General features: G+C 23.5%; 1 protein-coding gene across 6 annotated transcripts in view; it reads right to left on the reverse strand.

Annotated features, from left to right (window-relative positions):
• Positions 1 to 8,322: 8,322 nt before the first annotated feature.
• LOC129616211 (ras-specific guanine nucleotide-releasing factor 2-like) overlaps positions 8,323 to 24,490 on the reverse strand; it is a 169,442-nt gene continuing 153,274 nt past the window's right edge. For all 6 annotated transcript variants that reach the window (XM_055531719.1, XM_055531722.1, XM_055531721.1 and 3 more), the window contains 4 exons: positions 22,908 to 23,027; positions 20,509 to 20,671; positions 9,394 to 9,591; positions 8,323 to 8,687 (listed from right to left, as the gene is read on the reverse strand). In XM_055531719.1, the coding sequence (XP_055387694.1) occupies positions 8,499 to 8,687; positions 9,394 to 9,591; positions 20,509 to 20,671; positions 22,908 to 23,027 (670 nt within the window). In that variant the 3' untranslated portion in view covers positions 8,323 to 8,498. The remainder of the gene's footprint in view (positions 8,688 to 9,393; positions 9,592 to 20,508; positions 20,672 to 22,907; positions 23,028 to 24,490) is intronic.

Consider the following 24,490-nt stretch of genomic DNA (forward strand, 5'->3'; position numbering starts at 1 on the left):
TACAAAATAAATTCTATACTATCCAATTATAAACTGAACCGAACCGAAACCAATCTTTATTTTGTATTAAGAGAAATTAATTTTTATTTAAAAAAAATTTAAGTTTTTCCTCAACTATATTTTTAATAATCCTTTTAAATATTACATGGCACATAACTTAGTCATTGATTACATAAAATTATAAAAAAATCTACACTTTATTGAAAAATTACAAAATAATCTAGACTTTATCGAAAAATTATTAAATTATTTTGATTTTATTGAATATTATTCAAACAACAAGAAAAACAATAGTTTGGAATTAAAAATTTTTAAAATTTTCAATTAAATTTCATAATTTTAATTGCATAAGATTTAAAAAAAAAATAAATTTACGTGACATTTTAAAAGTACCTACAAATTATTTTATTTCATAAAATAAAAAATTAATAGAAAAATACTTTTTTTAATAAATTTAAATTGAACACACATTTATGTACTTATAATATTATGTAAATTATATTGTATAACAAATAAAAATGCAGAAACATATACGCATATACACAAACATATAACAAATTTAATTTAATTAGAATATTTTGTTTTATATTTTATTGTTTATTTAACAATAATTTATTATTTTTTTTTATAATACTGTGTTTTACTCAGCACTTAAAATTGATTTTTAATATTTTTAAAATTTGTTTATAATAATAATAATAATTTTTATTACTATTTGATTTTTCTACCAATTAACAATTCATTAGATTTTTATATATATATATATATGTATATATATATATATATTTATAATAAATTTATATACTACACATGTAAATAAATGTGATTTTAATAATTTAATAAAAATAAATAAAATATTTATATATACTTATATATGTATATATAGTTTTTTAATTATTTTAAATTTTCTTTTTAAATATATTTGAAGTTTTTTTTTGTGAATTTATTTGTAATTTTCTCTTAATTCTTCTTCTTTATATTTTTTATTACAAAATTAATGTTACATAATAATAATTATTTTCTTTATAAATGCATTTTTTTCTAAATTTTTTTTTTTTATTTTTGTTTTTTGTAAAATTGTGAAATTGTTAACATTCTTTATATTTAATTTTATTCTATTATACTAAAAATTATATAAATATAATAATACAAATAATAATAATAATATATTTTTAAATATTAATATGAATTTTATTTGATTCCGATATTTACAAAAGAAATATTTTATGGGGACAAAAAAAACTATAAATGGTTTATTTTGAAAGTTACCTAAGTCCATTTGCAATTTTAAAACCCTTTTATTTCCAAAACTTAATGATAATGCCAATAGTTGGAATTGAAACTTATGTTAACTAATTCAGTTGTAATTTAGATCTTTAGCACGTTTGCTAAATCCAAACTGCAAATTCTTTACACAAGCATCTTTTAAGATATTGTAGGGACCTTACCCGCCGGAAAATGGAAAAATTGAGGTGCTATGTACTCATTCCGACGAAAGTATAATCCGAATCTTTAAAGTTACTCAAATTCATCAGGGAGACCTCGAAGGAATGTTGTAAAGGTGTATCTCACATTTAGTAAGCGGACACAATAGATCCTATTATTCTCGTCGCGATACATTCTATGCCATCTGTACAATCTGTAATCTATAATATGCATGCTATAAATGAAAAAATATAATATTTAATTTCTACAGATATGTTACTATGCTTGAAAATCCCAATTCTATAAAAAAAAATAACCGAAATTTTGGTTATTTTAATTGAAATTCAATTTAACTTCATTTTTAGTTGAAATGGACTAAGGCCACTTTCAAAATAAACTATCCATATATTTTGCTTTATTGAATAATAGTTATTATTGATTATTGATTGTTAAAATTTTCTTATTTAAATTTCTTTGGAAAATTTTTCCCAGTTTATATTTTATAATAATAATAATAATAATAATAATAATAGTAATAATAATAATAATAATAATAAATTGTAGGTATTGAGTTTTCTTACTTTATTAATAAATTTTCTTTTACAATGTAATAATATGAAAATATTTAATAATAAATTTTATGTAAAAAAATTCTTCAGAATGAATAAAAATATTGTTATTTCAATAAAAATTTTTTTTTCGAAGGGAATTAATTTTTTTTTCTTTCTTTTTTAATTAGGTTATTTAAAATATTGTATTATAATGTTTTTGTATAAATAGTACGTATGTATAATGTCTATGTAGGTATTATTATATTTATTGAATTTAATTAAATTTAATTCAAAAAATTTTGATTGTTAATATTTCGAATTTTTCATTATAATTAATATGACAATATAATTTAAAATTTAATTATTATTTTCTTAACAATTTATTATCAAAATTTTAATGAAATTTAAAGTTATAAAAATTTTGTTAAATATTAAAAACTGAAAAAATTTTGAACGAAATTTTAATTATAAAGTAGTTTTCCGATATTAATTGTGAGGCTAAATTATTGTTGACTTGAATTAAAAATTTCTTAAATGATTATCTATAATTCTTGATTCTCTTTTTCGAATCTACAGTTAGTTTGATTAAGAACTAAATTTAGATCATAGTTTGTATTTTATTGTGATTGTCGAAAACTACAGTTGATTTCTGTTTCAAAAAAAAAAAAAAAAATTCCGTAAAATGTATTTTTATAAAAACAATTTTCATTTTTCCTTTCCGAAATTACAAATGAAAATAATTGTAATTTTAACTATATAAATTGAATTGAATCAAATGTAATGTTTTAAAATTTCATTTAAATTTCAGTAAGTAAGAAGCTATATTGAAATTATATAATTTAACATAATTAAAAATTTATTAGCATATTACAGAAAAGTATTCATTCATCGATTTAATATGGCACTTTCCCAGGACATAATTTGCAAATAATTTGCAAAAATCATGAATGCCAATATTTTTTGACGTTATTTTGCAAAGTCGTGAATTTCAGTTTTTGATGCTAACGCAAATAATTGTCATCATTTGCTTTTTTTTTGTATGTATTCATGTTTTACTGAAATGACTGATTTTGATGTAGAAAAGGAAAACAATACTTTCTTTTTTATAAATTATAAAACATTAACTGACACGAGTTATTTTTTTTCGCATATTACTTTCATTTGCAAAATGAAAATGATTGTCTTGATTGGCATGATCGTCAGATTAATAATGTTCTGGGAAAGTACCTATACTCTAGAAATTTTCAATTTTCAAATTTAAAAATCCGAATTTTCTTTAAATTATTCCACTTAAAAAACAAATTCATTATGTTTATTCAAATTAATAAAAAATATTTTTATTTAATAAGAAAAGTATTTGGTTTCTTTAATTTTAATTTAGTGTTAAATTAAATGGAAAATAAAAATTTAATTAAAATTTTCTAACTAAAAATATTTTTAATCCATTTTTCTTTTAATACTTTAATATTTGTTTACGATTCTTTTCAGCAACTTAAATTCCAATTAAAATTTTCAAATATATTTTCATAATTTTTATAATATTGTAATTATATATTTTTGAATTTAATTATGATTAATTTGTTCAATATCTTTTTTTTCAAATTACAGAAATTACTTAAATTAATTTTTATATAATATTATTTTTCTTTTATAGTTTGAAATAACCTTATTCTATAGTATTTCTATATATATATTTTTTAGTATATAATTTAATTTTAATATTTTTTTTAATAAATAGTTTAATAATACTGTTTCATAAGATTATACTATACATTTATATATAGATCGTTAATTTTTTTGTAATTTTCATAAAATTAAACAATAAAAGTATTTAATTTTTTTTATATTTATTTTTTTTTTCAATTTTATATTAGGTTTAGTTATTTATTTTGTTTTAATTAATAAACCTGCATTAATAAGATTGTCGAAAAATTATTTTTAAAAATTTAATTTAAATAAGTTTTTTTTTATTTATTTTTTTTTTCATTTTGTTAATAATTGTTATTATCGCAATTCTTAATTTTAATAGCTACATGATTTTTACTTTTTTATATACTTGTACGTATAGGATAATTTTGTTATGTCTTATATAATTACATTTTTTAAATTGAATTTTACAATTAAATAAATAAAATTTGATTATTCTTTTGTCGAAAATGATTTTATTTTGAAAATTTTTGAAACAATTATTACCTATACAATAATGTTATAATTAAAAATTTTATTTAAAATGAATAAATATACTTATATTAATTTTTAAAATTGTAACTAAATTTAATTAGTTGAAATACAATAGACAATTGAAGGTATGAACTGATATTTTGTATACAATAATTATTTTTATATATAATATTAAAAAAAAAAAAAACAAAATAAATAAGAATATTTTTTAATTTCTTATAAGTTTTAATAGAATATTTTTCGTCTTTTTTTTTTATTTTGTAAACAGATTTTTATAAAAAATTCTTAATAGTTTTAATAGTAATAGTGAAACCTTTTTAGTAAAATATTTACAATGATTTTGAAATTTATGCTTTTAACAATTTTTTTAGTTTTTTTTTTTTTATATATAAAGTGAATAAAAAAAGAAATTAAAATTTTAAGTAAAATTTCATAAAGTAATTATGTAAGAAATTTTAAAAATATGGAAAATTGGAATTAAGAATGACCCAAAGAAGTCATTTCTGGAACCAAATTAAGTTAACAGAGAAAGAAGAAAAATTAAAGAGCACTTGAAACAGGAATGGTTTTTTATAAAAAAAACTGATATTTAATTATTTTAAAAATATGATATTTTTTAAATAATTCTGATTTTGCTGGAATATTTTCTAAAAAAGATTGTAATTTATAGTAAGAGGCAAAATTTAATGCTGGCATATAATTAAACAGAAAACTAAATATAATATTAAAAAAATAAATTAAAAGTATAATAAGGTAATACAATGTTAACCAAAATGATTCAAAACATTGTAATTAAACAGAATAATTGTAAAAAAAAAATTCAAACTCAAACTTATAATTTTAAATTGTTCTCTTAAATTAACCTAAGCCTAACCATTTACTTTTTCTTAATATTAATTTCTATTATTTTATTATTTTTCATTTTTATTTAATTGTATTTTAATAAAAATAATTACTACAAAATGTGGATCCTACTTTTATTTTAATATATATAAAAAAAAAAACAATTACACATTTTATAAATAAAATTTCAATTGTCCATTTTGTACATTTTGCGTGAGTTTTTCTTCTTTGTTTATTTTAAATTTTTAATTTTTTTTTTTTTTTTGTGAATTATTTTATTTCTCTTTTCTATTTTGAAGTTATTTAGTACGATTATTATTTGACAGCTTTAATAAATATTGAATTTAGTCAACTTTAAAATTGGATGTTTTTTGTCTTATAAGTAATTCTTAAAAAAATTCATTATTAGACTCAAAATTATTTTATAATGAGAATTTTAATTTTTAAAATACTTGTTTTGATTTTGAAAAATCTGAAAGCAAGAATGTTAGATTTCAAATAGAGTTGAATTGAACCGAAAACCAAATTATTTGAAATTACTAAACAAAAAAATTCCTGTCGCTTGAATATAAACCATTGGAATAAAATTATTCATAATAATTAAAATATGCTTAATTAAAATTAATTAAACGAATAAGTAATTAAATAGTTGCAAAACTAAAAATTGCATGTCTGCCATAGCCTTAAGATCGAATTGGAAGCTTTTCAACAAATTTCTCACTAAAAATTTTATTCAATTTTCGAATGAAATTTAAAATTAAAGCGTAGGGTTGAACAGAAACATATAGTTTCTTCATTAAATTGTAAGGTTGACCTGACCGGTTTATTTATTATTACTGTCATATTTAAAAATGTTACTTATCGTAAATCTATATTATGCCTAAAATTTCTCTAATCTTATACATTCCTTTCTATACGTTTTTAATTATTTAAAAGAAATATTCTAAATTCCAATTTCTATAGTTAAGTTTGGAAAATATGAAAAAATGGGAAAAAGATTTTTTATTATTTTTGGATTATTTTTTCTTACTTTTCTATAGGACCAAAACTATTTACACCGGGTATAAATTTTTAATAGCAAAATTTTACTGATTTTTCTCGTTTTAATATCTGATTTTTTTTTTTGATTCTACCATAATATTTTATTAAATTTTAATTATTTTTTCTCTTTATTGTTTTTTTAATATTTATAGTCCAAAAAAATTATTCAACAATGATCATAAAAATTTTAAATTTTAATTTTCTAGGAATTTTAATTTTTGTATCTTTTTTGTTTTCTATATAAGTTTATTTATTTATAAGAAATTTTTCATATTTTTTCAAAAAAATTTGAGCACTTTAAATGTAATATTTTGTATAGTTTTGAAATAATTTCATAATAATTTTTTATATGTACATATTATTGCGTATGAATATTTTTATAAAATTTCTGAAAATTTTTTTAATAAAGTTTTTTATTATTTATTTTGTTTATATTTGGATTTTTTTGGTAAAAATCAAATATGAAATTTTTTAAGTAAATTTTTTTAAATTTTGTTTTTTCTTTTTTATAAAAACATTAAAATTTTATAATTTTTGGTTTTTAAAAAACAAAGATCATTATTTTATTATTATTATTGTTTGTTTTTCTATTGTTTGATAATATTATATAAGATGTATATTAATACATGTAGTGTGTACGTGCAAGAAATAAAATTCTTATATCAACAAATAATCTGACTTCAATTATGTGCAGATATTATGCGTTATAAATGCAACACTTCTAAATGCCAATGCAATAAGAGAAGGATATTAGGGAGTTGATAAAACTCAACATGAACCAACGGGCAAGGAGTTGCAATTATGCAATAATAGCTAGTTAATTATATCAATTAGAGGTGAAAATAATATCCAATTGCTTTGATTATTTTAAGTTTTTTAAATAAAAGGAATGTATGAAATACAATACGAAGCCTTCAATTGGAATTAAAAATGACTCCTCGTCATAAGTAGTACACCTAATTTTAAGGAGATTAAAAATTCTGAATTGCGAAAATTGGAAGCATAATCAAACGTTAAAGAAAATTTAGCATATATCGTGAGTAATTTTCATAGTACTTGAGTAATCTGAAAATATAGCAATTTACCCAAAACAATTTTTTTAATAGCAAAATCAATTTTAACTGTAATAATTTGAAGATCGTCAGAGTTGTAATTTTCGACAATACTGGCCGGAAATGAGTTCCTAACAGCTATTAACACCTTATTTAATTAAGGAAAGAGAGACCTACGTTTGTCTACAATCTGAATATAACAAGTATATATAGTTTGCATTGCACCTATAGTTCGTTAAGTGCAGGCACAGCAACAAAATAACATTTTTCGTCAACCCAAATGTGACGCATAACAAACTACATTGCACTTTGAACTTTGCAGATTTTTATTCATATAAAAATTGCGATATATCTGAGCAATTGAAGTAAGGTATTCTCTAATTTTAATGTCAATTGTTACAATAGTAAACAATAAAACAAAAAATTAATTAAGTCAGACTTACTAAACTAATTAAATGGCTTAACGATATTTTTTCTGGTACCAGCCCAATGAAAATCGTGCCATATAAGCGTTACTATAAAAAAAAAAATAAATTTCAAGTCACCAAAACCTACATTACATGTGATGAAGGAATAGAATTTTATTTTGATGAATTTTCTTATTTAGTAACTATGGGTTTAATTTGTGTATATGTAATACTACATTATATAAACAACTGATATGTAGGAATATTGTTGACAAATTAATCTAAAAATAATTATAGTATATTAAATTCGGAGTATACACGTACGTGCTAAGTATAGATATACATTTATATGCATTTGCATGTGCCATAATTTTATTATTATATTATATTATTATAATTAAATATTATTAATTACAAATTTTTATATATTATTTTGTGTGTTAATATATAAACAACAATTAACAATTTTACGATATTATACATTTAACAGCCCTGATGCAAAGACTTCTTTTGACGGATTTAAAATTAAATAAAATTAATTAATTAATTATACATTATCATTTTTATACACACAAGAATTTACTCCATATTGACATAATCATAGATATTAAATTTTTTAATATTATAAACGTTTTTTGAATTAAACTACATGTTAAATTTTAATTTTGTTTTTTTTTTTTTTTTTGCTTTGAATGTTGCACTACTTTAAAATGATATGCCTTATTGTTAATATACAATTTTTCTGTTCAATATATGCTCATTTAAATTAAAATCTAATTATTTTAAATTTAATAATTAAAAAAAAAACAAAGATGCGTTGCACTAAATTTTCTCATATTAACAAAATATCAAAAATTCTTATTATTGATTTTAAATTTATACTTTATGTGTTTTAAATCATAATATAATAAATAACATAAAAATATTCTATAAAAGTAATTTATTAATAATTTGATTACAACATTTAACACTTGATGTAACCAAATGTTCATTAAAAATTATACAGCTTGTGTATTTGGTGCACTTAAACGTGAACTTCTTGGTTCAATTTGAAGTGAACGACTGTATAATTCGTCATCATCTAACAATAAGGTTGTATCCAATAAATATCCAGTTACTTTTGGTATATGATCAATTTTATATGGTGTTTGTTGAAAATGGCGAATTTCCCGAATAACATGAGATATCTAATTGTACAATGTAAAAGTTAAAAAAACAAATAATAATATATTAAAAAACATAAAATATTAAATGAAAAAAAATAATAAAACAATAAAATTAATAAAATATAAAAAATATTATAAATTATGTTCGTAATTAAGTTATAAGATATGAAATGAAATCAATATGAGCCAAACATTTGCAACAAATGTTTCAAGTGTGTCAAATATAAATTTGAAGCAATTTAAATAACTATTGGTTCCTTGGTCGTGGGTCTAAATTGGCAGCATACGACAAAGTGTTGATATATATATACAGCGGTGGGGCTGTTCCGAGGTAAGTGAAGAAATTAGGAACCATGAAACATAGGGTACGTTTGGAGTAGCATGGGAATATTGAAGCCGCTTCACATATAGACGAGATGGTTAGGACAGAAAAACTGAAACGAACGAGACTTCTACATTTAGCCTTAAGTGCTGAAACAGCACTTCCGTGTTACGGAATATACACACAAAAACACGAAAAAGTAAAATTAATGGTTAATTAATTTGAGTAGTTTTAGGTTGTTATGACCAGATCAGGTGCGTTTTAACTAGGGTTAAAGCCCTCCCACTATTAATAGATCTGTCGACGATTTAAGTTCGCCTATTTTTGTTTGTTGATTATTTTTGACTCCTGTATAGAAAACAAAAATAACTTATATGTTATTTAAAACTTTTTTTTTAAACTTACCATTCTCATTTTCGAGAAATTTAATAAGCCATCTGGGGTAAAATCCGATGTGCCTTCTTCAATGAATGATAAATCCGACAAATACATACCTAAATATGGTATACATGGTGGATCACATCGATGTAATGCTTCACGCATTGCTCTAAAACGTCCATCAGAGCAGACAACTGCTTGTAATTTTGTGATTGTCTGTTTAATCTAAATAAAAAGATAAAAATTAATCCAATTTTATATAACAATCAAACTTGGTACTTGATATGGTTTTAAATCATAATCGTTCGTTGAAATACTTTTAGGTTTTGGAACAAATGTACAAAATTTTTATAATAATTCATAAATTTATCTTCAGAATTTTTTCATTATATCTAATTTTTTATAAAAATCAATTCGAATATGCAGTAGAAGTTATTCTAAATATAAGAAAACTTTTATATATTAAAGCAATACTCCCCTGTGTTGTTCAAACATAAATATAATTTATAAACTTTAAGTTTAGGAGTATGCTTTTTATTCAAGAAGACGATATTTGACACCAAGGATTTTATTCATCATCTTAAATTTAATTGTTATCATTTCAAATATGATCAAAAAAGGATTTCAATTATGACAGAAATTCAAAGTTTTTCGAAATTTGTAAGATTTTTCAAATAAATACCTTCGAACAAAATATTTCAACTCAATGAATTGTCAGAAAAGCATAAACGGTTTTCCAAAAGGGACAATTTCCTCAATGAATGAGTGATAAAGATTTTATATTTGCATGATTTGTGAATAATTTGGATGATCCGAGACTGGCGTTAAATGAGGTGTTGAACTCGAATGTCCAGGCCTGTATCGTTTATAATGATTTAAAATAGTCAAACAAAATTAAAAACTTATACAATCAACATTTTCATTTCTATAAAATATTGTTTTCTTTGAAAGACGTTAAAAAAAGGACTCACAGAATATTACTACAAGATTAATGTTTCCCGGATGAAATGTCATCGGAGAAACAAATGATCATTGACATTCTTAGATTTTTATTTGCCTTTTCCCTTTTCTTATTCCTTAAATTTTTTATTTTTTGTGAAAGGATAAAACTTATTTCCTGTTATGGAAGGGCAAGAAAAAATAACGTTTTTATTTTTTGTTAGAATATTTGTTAGAATTTTTGTTAGAGTAAAGAATCCATTTTTTCGCTTTATTTGAAGCAAACGAACATATTGATCTAATTTGAAGGAAAGTTATATTTTTTCCCGAATGCCGACTTAGATAGCAAAAAGCAATTTTCGAATAATACAAGATATAATAAAAAAATCCTCAATTTTGAAAGTAGGAGAAAGAAAAGAATGAAAAGAATACGAAAACCAGCAACTTTTTTTCTACATACATAAGTGGTTGTAATCGGCTGAACGAAAGGACTTAGTAATATAATTCCAATCAATAACCTTTGAAAAAATTCTTAAGATATGCCAACAATACAAACTAATTTCAAAAGACAAGCCGAACCTCTTTTGATGTAATGAGCGCTTACACTTGATAGAATGTTCATTTCTTCTCTTTGTTGAAGTTTGATCTCATCATATGAAATATTTGTACAGTGTTAAATTCATCCGCAAAAAGTACATTCCAAAGGACATGTAGGTAAGCATATTTATAATTTTTGCTCTTTGTTTTTTTTTATTAAAATATTTTTGTCTTTTTTTTTCAAATTGGAAAGTTTCAAAAGAAAGATTGAAGATTGGTCGTGTCCTAAAATATAATCTTGAACTAAAATGTGAGTGATGGATTTGCTTGAATGAACAGGACAAAATTAGATTTTTTTTCCCTTTTTCCTATATGTACATGTAGGTACATATATAAATAATACTTATTATGTACATATGCATATATTTAGATATGTGAGTATATGTGAATAAATCCTGATATGTACATTTGTTGTACGTATATACAGGTTAAACGCTACATAACATTGGAATGAGGTGAATTTCAGAAGAAAAAATTTTAAATTAAAAAAATATTTCATACAAATGTCATACAAAAATTTCACAAAAAAAGGGCTAAAAAATTTCAAATGTTGGCCATTAAAATAAAAAAAAATATGAAAATAATTGCTGATATGATAAACACTGCTGTAACATCAGAAATTTTAATTAGGAGATTTTTAAAATCGAAATTTATCAATTAAAAATCAGACTGACCGGATTATAAATTTCATGTATGAATAAACTTCCAAATAGATAAACTGTATTAGAAAATAACAGATAATGTATAATCAATACAAACAAGTTTGAAGTTAATATCAGGGTTGTGCAAGTGATTGATCAGTCTGCAGTAAAAACATCGGCCGCCAACTACAAGCCTTTACTTTTCCTACTTCAGCCAATAAACTCATTCTTTTTAATGAAACAGGCCAGAATCGTCTACCTTACCCCCAACGAATAATGATTATAACCCTGTGAAAGCTGCTTGATTCGTTTCAGACCAAGCGCTTTTGACAAATCTCTTGACAGACTACAAATAATCACAAAATCTTTCGCGCCACACCAGAATTCGTCCAATTTATTACCTTTCAATACAATAATACTATAAATAATCAAAAAATAAGTAATTTATTGACAATTTAAGGTTAAGTTGCGTTTCTGTTTCTTATTGATATTTCAAATTCTGTAGATATGATTATCCTTTTGATTTATCAGGAAACAAAAGAAAAAGGAAAAAAATATTCTACAAAATAAACCCTGTAAAAAAAATAATAACAAAAAAATTAAAATCTACCACAACGGTTCTTAGTATTCAAAAACCAATCCCAAGGACATCATCGATGACAGTTAGACAACGTTATAACAAAGATCACAAATATTATGAGGTGATCCTTTATCCTTGTTGTTACAAACATTGTTTTCTTTTTCTTTATTTAAACGCATCATAAGAGCAACGTGTGGATGCGTGTGGAAACCCTTATCATAATTGTCTGTCATTCTATTTTCCTAACATTTATATTTATGTCGAACATTCATTCATATTTATATGAAAATTAAATTTAAACCTTATCAAATCCTTTTGAAATTTGAAGTTCTTTTAATTCGAAAATTTTTAAGCCACGAAAATCAAATAAATTTCAAAAGACGCAAAAAATTAAATTGGAATTTTAATGTTAACAAATTTTACTTTTAAAGTGAGGTGAAAAAAATCTTCGACGAAATTTCATGATTTCGGCAATAGATGTCGCCATTTCGTTTGGACTATTCATACTATTTTCCATCATTTATATTTTTAATACACAGTTTTGCTGATGTATTAGAAGATTTATTCTTTTTATTTATTTATTGACGTATATCAAATGTGTTAACTCTAATGTATAATGCTTCAATACTAATTCTAGTACTAAGTTTAAATAATGTTGTTAGTGATATATTCGTTATTGTTTCAATATGTTTTATGATAAATTTTGAGCAGGATCTTCAGCTACGAGTACATATGTTATACCTGATTTTTGATAAAATATACCCATTATGTATAAGTTGAGTTGCGTGTACAGGAATACCCCCAGATCTTTTTATAGCCATACAAATAGGTGTAGTAGTTTTCTTCAATTTTTTAATATTTCATCACAAGTTTTCACGAATTATTAATTTTCGTCACATAATAGATATCTCTAATTAAAGTGTACGCTAATGAAATAAGGCAGTAATTAAGTTAAAGTTTCAAAATAAGAAATATTATCTTTTTTCATTATACAATAAATGTTTTCCAATATTTTAAAACTTTATAATTATTATTCTTACTCAGCTAACGCTTTGTTTTTAAACAAAGCAATAAAATAAAGCAAAAGAAAATAAAAAATTCATAAATTATAATAAAATAGAATAAAATGTAAAATAAATTTTTAAGAATGCTCATCGTTAGTCTAAGAAAATCCTTCTGTTTTTATGTTTTTTTCTACTTTTTTTTTTATAAATTGTTACCGTTATTTACCTTGAAATGCAATTATATTACTCGAATATATATGACACCTCCTTAATATATGCAATATTATAAATCTGAATGTCATTTAAAATTCCCTTTTCATTTTCTATTTTTTTTCTCTTATGCAATCCAATTTTTTCTTGAGAATCCATTACAATTTTATATTCTTTATAAAATAAATAAATAATGCATAAACATATGCTATTCTAATAGCACAAAAATAAGCAAAAAAAAAAATAGTCAAGAAAGAAAAAGGACATTAAAAGAGAGAGAGAGAAGGGGGACCTCAAAAGAAAAAAAAGAGAAAAATTTAAAATAAAATGTTAAAATTTTTATAAAAAGTCATAAATTTGCATTCTGTTACACTGCATATGAGAATGTTTTAAAAAAAAAAAACAAAATTTTTTTTTGCATAAGTATAAATGTACGTGAACATTTACATAACACATTCATACATACATAAATATCATTCGTATATGAATTCGTATAAGTCTATGAGAGTACGCAGTGCTGGATCTACCATACATGCAAAGTAAGCATTTACAATGGGCGTCGGAAAACAGGCGCATCTTTGAAAAATAACAATAATGAATTTTTTCAAATTTTGTCCATTACGTGTTTTCCAAAAATGTTTACTTTCTGTTTACAGAAAAATCAACACAAGCATGTATTTATATGCAAACTTTGTAAAAAAAAAAAAAATACAAAATTTATTTCGTGGCTTTTAATTGCAGATTATGATTAATTTTGCATTCAGGATGATTTTCGTCTTCAGCTAGCATTCACTCAGCTAGACGAAAGCGATTTATTATGCGCAATCTATTTGGGGTGCAGGGGGCGCACTTTTTAAAAATCACGTAAGGCACCAAAGAGGTCAGAACCGTGCCTGAGTGTATGTCATGTAAATGTAATTTCATTACACATGTATTTTTTATTTATTGTATATGCATGTATAATACAATAAATTCATTTTTTATGCACTTTCTTACAAATTAGTTCAAGGATATATTTTTTTTTTTGAATACATACACACATGCAGTAAGATTTTTTAAGCCCGTAAGTGTAATATAAGAAGAGAGAGAAAGAAAAATTCCTTTTAGCTGTATTCTCAAGTAGGAAAAACTAATTTTTTTCCTTTTTTAACTTATTTTGTTGCACTGTACATGTTTTACCACATTACATATACAGTATAAAGTGGTGTGTAATACAATAGCAATTATGTATGCATATACAATGTTCTTAAAATTTAACTATCAAACTTTTAAAACATAATATTTTTCTAACTATAAGTGCTTAGAGCGCCTCCACCATCATCCTCTCTCCATTTTTAACAATATTTTCTCGTTTCGGTATTTTTAGTTTTTTTTTGTGTTTTTCTTGATATCAATTATCTACATAGCTAGAATATCTTTGTTGCCCGCTGCCCTCTTTTTTTTATTGTGTACTATAGTTCAGGTGTAGTTTTAGAAGGATTTTTGATATTATATAAAATTTTATCATATGTTCCGTTTTCTTTCCTTAACGATAAAAGTTTTCTGTTTTTTTTTTTTTTTTAAGGAAATCGTATATAAAAAATTATGTTTAAAAGTTTTTACCGTTCGAAATTCATACGATCTATATAACAATAAACTAAATAATATATTATTAAATTTAAAATTATATTTGTGATGTCAACTATAAATTATAATTAAAATTAAATTGTAACACAAACTACTGCTGTTAGGAGATTTATTTGGAGTATTAAGAGCAAATAAAACATGCAAAGGTATTTAGGCGCAACACAACAAAACTTTTAAGTCATTCTATGATAAAACTGCATACAATCTGAAACTATTCGGTAATAGTTTATAAGGACGAAAATATTTTTGGCAGATGAAGACCGATTAAAATTTTGAATATTGTATGAGAGTGACACTTGTCTTAGATATATATTTGACATTTTTTAGATATTAATTACGTATAGCTGAACACAAAATTCTAAGTCACACCTATGGCAGAAAAAATGTTCCCTATTATGATTATTTATCCAAAGCCCAAAGGCAATTATGGGGACGAAATTCTATTAAAATTAGCAAGGTATCAATTCAACTTTTCCACCTTTTGTCCGTATGTTTAAGACAGCAACTGAGGAGGCCGATAGCACATATGTTCAATCGCCTTTTACGAACTCTAGCGTGTATAATAGAAGCGTTAAATTGAAGCTTGCTTATTTACCCTTATTTGCAGTTCAATAGAGAAAAAATGATTGTGATCAATAGGAACAACCAATGAAAAAACAAAAATTCAAAAAATTAGTTCAAGAAAAATTATGTCAAAAAATATGAAATTCTCTAGCCCCGTTAGTTTTGCTGAACTGTAATTTTTATTTTCTTCTTCTCTTAATTTTTACATTTCTTTTCCCTCCGGTTTTATTTGCTTTCAGTTTCAACTTCCTGAATTACAACTCTTACAATATTCCGAACAGTGCTATAATTTATTCTATAGTTTACAATATAAAAAAACAATTTCAAAAATAACATTGGTGACAAGACAGTGTTGCGCTTACAAGGTGTTTTAATTAAAAATCTGAAAACATGAAAGAGAACAAAAAAATGGGGTTTTTTTTCCGAATAATGAATAGGAAAAGCAGTTGATTTTATAAAAAAAAGGTCAGAATTAATTTTAATAATTAATTTATATCGTATATCATTATCATTTAATGCCCATCATATTATTTTAGTTGTATTGTTTTGTCTGCTTGTACAAATTTCATATTTTCTGTAAATACAATTCTGTAGGACAAGATTGTATAACACATATATAATAATGTTTCCTCATACAAGGATTTCGCTGCATTGTTTTTAATTAAATTTTTTAAAAATTATATAAGAAAAAATTTTTCATTTAAAATTTTCACTTAAAATTATGTAATTGCAGTCAACTTTTGTTCTGTATATATAGGAAATTTCATTAAAAACCGTCATTCGTTTTTGAAAGGATGTTGTTGATTCCTTCCAACCATATATAACAATTCATTTAATGCTAAAAGATGTTGGATGTGTAATTCTGGATAATTTAATTGAAATTTTAAGGACATTTTAGATTTTAAGCAAAATTTTAAATTATATATCACAGTTGAAAATTGAAATCCTAATAAAATTACCACATATTTGTAAGGGGGATTATTGAAAAGCTACTCTAACGCTGCATAATATAAAATAAGAATTTTCTTGAATTATTCTGTAGTCACACTTCACTTTGTCTACTAGTAGTAGACAAAGTTTTTTTATATATTTTTGTATGTTTTCAACTGAATATTAACACCGCTACTCGTATTACGATCGGCGAAGCGAATTACATTTTCGGCGAATATGAATTTTTAGTATTGTGATGTGATCAGCGAATGCGCCAGAATTTTAAGGGAATGAAGTATTAAAACTGTCGTTTGAAAATTTTGTTGGACAAGTTTGGCGTATTGTTTGGAAAAACAAAATCAAAATAAATATTTTATTTTCTTTATCCTGATATAATGAAAAGTTCAGATTATTGCAAAAAAATTGATTGTTTAGCATTATTTTAAGCGTGACAAAAAAAACTAACCCAAAGCAATTTGATCAATTAATGGAGAAAAATTCCGATATGGTAATGTAATTTTTTAATGACTTGAGCTAGCAACGTTCATAATTTGAAATGTCATTCGATTCGCGTAGATCACTTAATTTGGCAAACCATTCACTTCGCCGATTATAATAATGGTATAATAGACCGAATAGCTGACACATTCAATTCGTAGCTCAACGCTTCAAAATTATTGAAATGAAATATTTTGTGGTCTGTTCTTTTTATTGAATAACCTTGTTTTAAATATACAAAAAATTTTTGTTTACTAAATTTTTTATGAGATCAAAATACATAATTTGTTCCAAAATCTTTGAAGATTCAAAGTGATTTTGGCAAAATATATTTCCGAGCTATTCACTTCCCAATTAAAAAACGAGTACCATACATAAAAAAACAAAAAAAATCTTTAAAATTTCACTGAAGGTCATTTTTTTCGACCTATCCGTTTTTCAAAAACCAAATTTTAAAGTCAAAAGTTTATTAAAATAAAGCTAAAAACTAATTTGGAAAAAGTTTTCAACTACAAAGCGAAACTTAAATTAAGTACAATTTATTTAGCTTTTTATTTTTTTTTTTTTTCTTAATGTTGATATTATAAAACTAATTTTCCAAACAATGCGTTTAAATTATAAAATGTTTTCATTTAGGAACAAAATTTGAAATTTTTAGATTTTTTGTGTTACTCTTCTTGTTACACACAATCTTATATAACAAACATTTAAACACTCATAACTGTTATATGATATTCATTTAAATTTTCACACAAAATTTTTTAACTTGATAATTGTAAAAGATCAAGAATACACTTAAAATATTGAATTTCTTCAGAGTTTTCCGGTTTTATTTTAGTAAAAATGTGTGAAAATGTCAAAAATTTAATTCTTTTTTTGCTGCAAGTAGATATAAGCAAATAGGGTACAGAGATTTTTTTAAATCCAACAGAATATGAAATCGTTAAAAAGTAAAATGAAAACTTTTTGTTAAAACGAAAACCGAATTTGTTTTTTACATGCTTGAAAGTACTCGGAGTAGAACTGGTCAGATTCCGAAAGAAGCTCTTATAGATCCATGCAACACACTCAGAATTGTCATAGAGCAATCTAAGGAGACGAATACTCTTCTCTACTGCACATCAGTCGATTTTGTAAGCGTAAAACATGAGGCCATCCAGCATACATTCCAGTATTACACTATAAGGCGGTCACTACAAAAATTGTAAAGTGGAAATAAAATAAAGATCGAGATGAAATTATAATGCGGTTTAATTATTAATAATTATTATAATGCAGTATTTATTAATAATCATTAAGAAAAGTTTTATGTAATTGATTACATAATTTCGCTACTAATTGATTACAGCTACTAAGTAATTCCAATTTTAATGAGAATTGCTTACAAATATTCCAAATATTCTTAAAATAAATTAATGTCCATAAAAGGCAAAATTATTATTTTTACAATATAAATTTATTCAATAAATTAAATTCTTATTTTATATAAAATTTATAAATTCTATAACAAAATACTCCTTTCCTGACCCCTCCCCATCGTTCATAACAGAAGAGTAATTATTTAATCCTTATATCTCGAAAGAGCAACAATATAATAGATAGGTTGTAAAGAAGGGTATACATATAGTTTACAAAATCATATAACTATACATACATGTACATATATAAATTATAATTTGAGTAATTATGAGTGTAAAGAAACAAAATTTTCAATTACGTTTTTTCTTGCAAAATCACAAAAAACCTTAAAATATAAAGGACATAATCATTTCCGGATGTTATTAGTCTTTATATTTTATTATAAATTCGTATATATGCGTCGTATATGTATATGTACACAAAAAAATTGATTTATATTACTTAAGGTTATATACAAAATTATAACAGTTGTCCTATAAAGTACATTATATAAAACACATTCTAAACAATTATGTATTACATATAGATTGTATATGTGTATAAATTTACAATAGGTTAGAAAGGAAATAAGAGCTTGAATAATTGTCCAAACATAATATTTTGTAAGCCTATTTTAACTCTAAGTACCAATATACATACATAACATAAATAACATACGCAGTATATCATATACGTACAGACGTTTTTTTTACGGCACAGGACCCCTACAATCTTTCATCTTTCGTTTAATACGTTAAGCAATTTAATATAGACTTAAAAACAACAGCAAAAACCAGAAAAATACAAAAACCATAGTCTTTTCTTTCTCGTTTTTGTTTCCTTTTTTATAACTTTATTTATTATAAAATTTTTGCACATACGTAACATCCAACATACATACTTAGTAAACATTCTATACTAAACGTACGCATATATGATATAGATATATAAATAATAAAATAAAACCATTTTGTGGTAAAAAAAAAAATCCTTTTCTTTTTTTTTTGTATTTAGAACTCAAAAGATGAAAATTTTTGTGCTGATTTTGACAGAAATTTCTATTTATTATGTGCGTACAATATACCACACATTAAATGAAAATCCTTAAAATGGAAATGTATATATATATGTATATGTATTAATATAAAATAAATAGAAAATGAAAAACCTCATCGCCATGAACCATAATTAATTTTCCGGTTTATTGCTTTTAAAGATTTTTGATTTACAATGTAATAGTAATAGTAACGAAAAAAAAATTTTCGAGAGAATAATAATGTGTCCATAAGTAAAATATCATCTTAATCCCTTGTTATATCATACACATACATACATAATAATCCCTTTCCATTGCAACAGAATGTTGACGATTGTTGGTTCACCCCCACCCCAAAAAAAACAACAATAAAATAGTTTTGATTAAAAGATTATGACAAAAAAAAAATCCATACAAAAATAAAATTATAAATTGAATGCATAATTTGAAGTCATAAAATATACTCTTAATTAATTCGATTATATTGGAAATAAATATATATATAATTGAACTATACATGCTTCCATATTATAGTTACTCCATATAAAGTAAAGGGAAGCGAATTTCATTTTTAATTTTATGACAAAATTTGTTAAAATAGATTGGTTATATTACTTCAAATTAATATTTGAAATGTTCCATTGTATCGTAATTGAAAATTTTAGAAAATTAATTAATATTAGGTAGAACTCTAAATCATATTTTATTCTTATGCCAAAAATTTCATTTAAATATGCAAAATTTGAAATTATCTTCAATTGCATTAATTTAAAAAATGCCAGTTAAGAGGCACTTCCATATTGCATTGAACCGCATCTTTACAAACGAGATGTAAAAAATATGCTTAATAAGTAATAATTAAATTATAATCTAACAAGTTTGATTAAAATTTAATAATTCTATGATTTGACACTACACCCAATTATTTACTGGGTTAACTCAATTATCTTGACAAATATAAGTTTATTTTAAGAAATATTTGTTAGGGAGTTCAAATATCAACTCAAATGGGATTAGTTAATTTTGAATGCCATAAAAAATTGTACATTTTTACACTAAAAGATGTTATCAATTATAATTGAATAAAATTATAAAATTTTTCAATTAACAAAAACTTACTGTTTTCGGCACTTTGTCCCAAGTCTTTTTTAAACGATATACAGCAGCATTTGTAAATGCAGCGCATATTTGTAAAACACCATTAAAATTATGTAAACATCTGCATATATCAGCAACGGCTGTCCATTTTTCGATAGCAGTTACACGTGCAGACATATTTGTCCTAAAATGAAAAAGAAACACATATTATATAAGTAAATCTAGAAAAAGAAATAATTTCAAAAATATGTTAATAAATTTAAAATTCCAATGTTACTACGTAATTGTAAAATTAAAAATAATTTTACAACTGTTCCAAACAAAGAATTATGTTTACTTAAATATATAGCCTATTTTAACCCTCTCATTGGCATCATTTTAAACTTGTTTAAATTTGCTTTTGAATTTGTGCCGAGTAATGTATTAAAGTAAATGCAAAATCGCATGACGACTGTCGCACCGAATTCTTATAAAGCCAACCATTTTTAAAGGATTACTTAAATCTTGTTCTGAATAAACCGTTTCACCAATCTCTCCAAAACATTATTTTTCATTTTTTCTGTTCCTGTTCATACGACTTTTTAAAAAAGTTTTACGTAAATGAGAACTGAAAACTTATTTTGAGTTCCTGATAGTGGGTCACTGAACACACACAAACAATTTAACTTTTATAATATTTGATTATTCTTGTCATGATTTTTTGATTGAAGCAAATTTTCAGGAGTATAATAATCACGATCCAAGGGCTAATTCTATATTATGACGTGTAACTTCTCTATGACCGTGAGTGGATGCTCTTTAAAATTTTTTTCATCGTGCACTTACTGCAATTTCAATTTAGTAAATAATTTACATAAAACTACTTAATATTTTGAAATTCTCCTCCGGAACATTCTGCAAAATTTATTCAGCTTCTCGCACACTACACCTGAAACACTTTTTCATTAAAGAAAAAAAAAATTCTTCGTTACTATCCTCGTTTATATTTCAAACTTAAAATTTTTCAAAAACAGCTGCAATTTTCCTTTTTTTTTTAACTAGACTATTTATCTAGAGAATTTATTTTACGATTAGAAAAATAAATTTATTTTATCCGATACTTTACTTGTTTTTAGTGATTCTCTGTATGTTTGGAACCTTGAATATGTGCTTCTAATATTTCTGAAGAAAATTTAAACCGAAAAGAAGAAAAAAAAATTGTAATTTATACCTTAATTTTAAATTCCATTTTGTAATCTAACTATAAAGCTATAAATAACAAATTTATATTTTATATAAAAAATTTCGTTACTTTAATCTTTTTAATACCCAAAAAAAAATCCCGTTTTTAATTTAGTTTTAAACCCTTAAGGATACACAAAAAATAATTTTTCATTTGAAAGAAAAAAAAACAAACCCTATACCTACAAAAAGAAAAAAAACGAAAAACGAATGGAAAAGTGTTAGATTTTTCAATTTATTGACGTTATGACTTAAAATATTTAAAAGTTTTATATTAAAATCTAATATCGCAAAAGCTAAGTAGAAAAACAAATTCTAACAAAATCAAAAAACAAAAATTTCACATTTTAATATGGAATACCAATAAGGGCATATAGTTATATTTGAAACAGACAGAACCTTAAAAAAAAAAAGCAAACCATCTGTGTAACTTTAAAGAAAAAAAAATAACTAAAATATAAAAAAATTCGGGTCTATGAATCAAAAGATAGAAAAGACCTTGAAATAGAAAATAGGGATTTTGAAAAATCAAATAGAATAAACCAAACAAAAAACACACCAATGGTAAAAACCAATTTATGTTTTATGAATCATAAAAACTACAAAACCTATCACATCACATTGTATGTTAAATCAAAATTATTTAAAGGTTACCACCTAATACAATAAGAAATTTCTTGTCCAACACGTAAAATCTAAGGATATTTTATTTAGATTTCATATTTTTGGAATTAAAAACAATGCAAAAGAAAACCTTGTTCAAAAACGCCCATGCTAACATATTCAATATTTATGGAATAGAAATTCAGAAATTTTATAAAATAAGGCCATTTTAAATATCTTTCCCTTAAAGTAATGTAGCTAGTCTAAAATATTGATTAAAAATATGAATATGATTAATTTATAATAGGATAAAAGGTGTAATTTTTGTTTTTTAAGCTCGATTTGTTGCAAATGTTACTCATGGAGAAAATAGCGCCTGAGCAACTACTTGGAAATTTTAATTTTTAATTGGGGACACGCTTAGTGAACGAATGGTTTCGTATATTTTCAATATACCGCAAAGAACTCTGCCATTAAATTAATCTTTTTTCACGGCACGCGTTTGTTGCTTACGTTATATCAATAATCTAATCTAAAAAAGTAAAATTATATTTTTAAGTATTGATTTAAAATATATAAAATTTATATATACAAACCTTGATATAATTTCAGACGAAACAAGTCTTGAACCATCATTAAAACGTTTCGTCATTAATATGATATGTTCGGCTCTTTCCTTTTTATCAGCTTTCATCCAAGCTTGCCCAAGGAATTCCCTTAAAAAACAAAAAAAACACAAATTAAAAATATATATCAAGTATTAATTTCGTCAAAATTTTTATAGTATTTCAAATTTTAATATTCAACTGATACGGCCTAATGATAATTTACAGATAAAATTTAACAATTGGCTGTATTTAAACTAGGTTCTGTCTAATTTAAATTGAAAACAAAACAAAGACGATTTTGCGTAGCGAAACGTCAGAATTCATTTAGAATACATATTATATTTAAATGGGACTGCTCAGAATCAATCGAGATTAACGCCGCAAATTCCACAGCCGGCAGTAAATTAAGTTCCTATTTTCCTGCTGGCAGTTTTTTTGGTCATCATATGTTCCAATATGTGTGCTATTATATAAAAATTCTGTGTATTCTGGGTTAATAATGGAAATTGTTCGTCGTTGTCGTCCACCGGTTTGATTTTGTTGTTACTATTATTTATCCAGTTTATCATAGAGTTAGGTTACTTTTACGAGTTCAAACCAATTATTCATATAGTCTTTCCAAACGGGCGTCTCATTTATTTGGCAAAAAATCTGAAACTCTTATTTCAAATTTGCCATGAATAAGCTTTATTATGATGTTAACTGTAAAAAAACTAAATTTTAATGTACTTAACAAAAAATTTGTGAATCAATTGAATAATAGGCAAAGTAGTTATTAAAGTTTACAAATATTAAAAAAAAAATCGAAGGATACTTTCAATATTTCAATATTCTAAAAATGTTTATTATAATAGACTTTGATCTGAGTGAATTAATTTCAAAAGATTTTTTCAAAAAAAAAATTCTTACCACGAATACGAAAAAAAAATATTGAAAACACTTTCAACAGTGATTTATTCCACTTCCTATGTTATTGTGTTTATCCCCCTCTTTGCCCTCAAAGAATATATCTGAGTCTATATTGAACTTAATGTGATAAATCAAAATGAAAAAAAGAAACTAAATTCTTATACATATTTAGTAAAGGAACGAAAAAAAAAATTATAACCACAAGGCATTAATAATGTGATGGTTGGTTTTTTTCACTTTGACGCTTCCTTCTAACGAATTTGTGCAAAAAAAAACCAAAAACATTAAACGCCACTGGTGGTATAAAAAAAATTCCTTTTCTTTTGAAGTTTCTCGTTTTTTTTTCAGATTCCATGAACAATTTTTTTTTTAAATTAAACTTTGTCACAGTTTGCCGCTTTTCCAAAATAAATTGACAGTTTTTATATGAAATTATTGTGTAAATTATTTTTTAATTTTGTTTACTTCCAAAATATCTCAAAATGGATCCTTTAGCACGAGGAAGGACACTACTGTGATAAAAAAATTAAAGAAAAACTGTTTTTTTTTTTTTTGCAACTGCTCTTTTTGTAGACTTTAACAATTTAAACGACTATTTTTTTAAAATTAAACTTAAGTAGATAAAATAAACTTACACTATGTTAATTGTTACGATTGTCACG

Source organism: Condylostylus longicornis, unplaced genomic scaffold (assembly GCF_029603195.1).
Source record: "Condylostylus longicornis isolate FDR11 unplaced genomic scaffold, ASM2960319v2 ptg000163l, whole genome shotgun sequence".
Taxonomy (NCBI): domain Eukaryota; kingdom Metazoa; phylum Arthropoda; class Insecta; order Diptera; family Dolichopodidae; genus Condylostylus; species Condylostylus longicornis.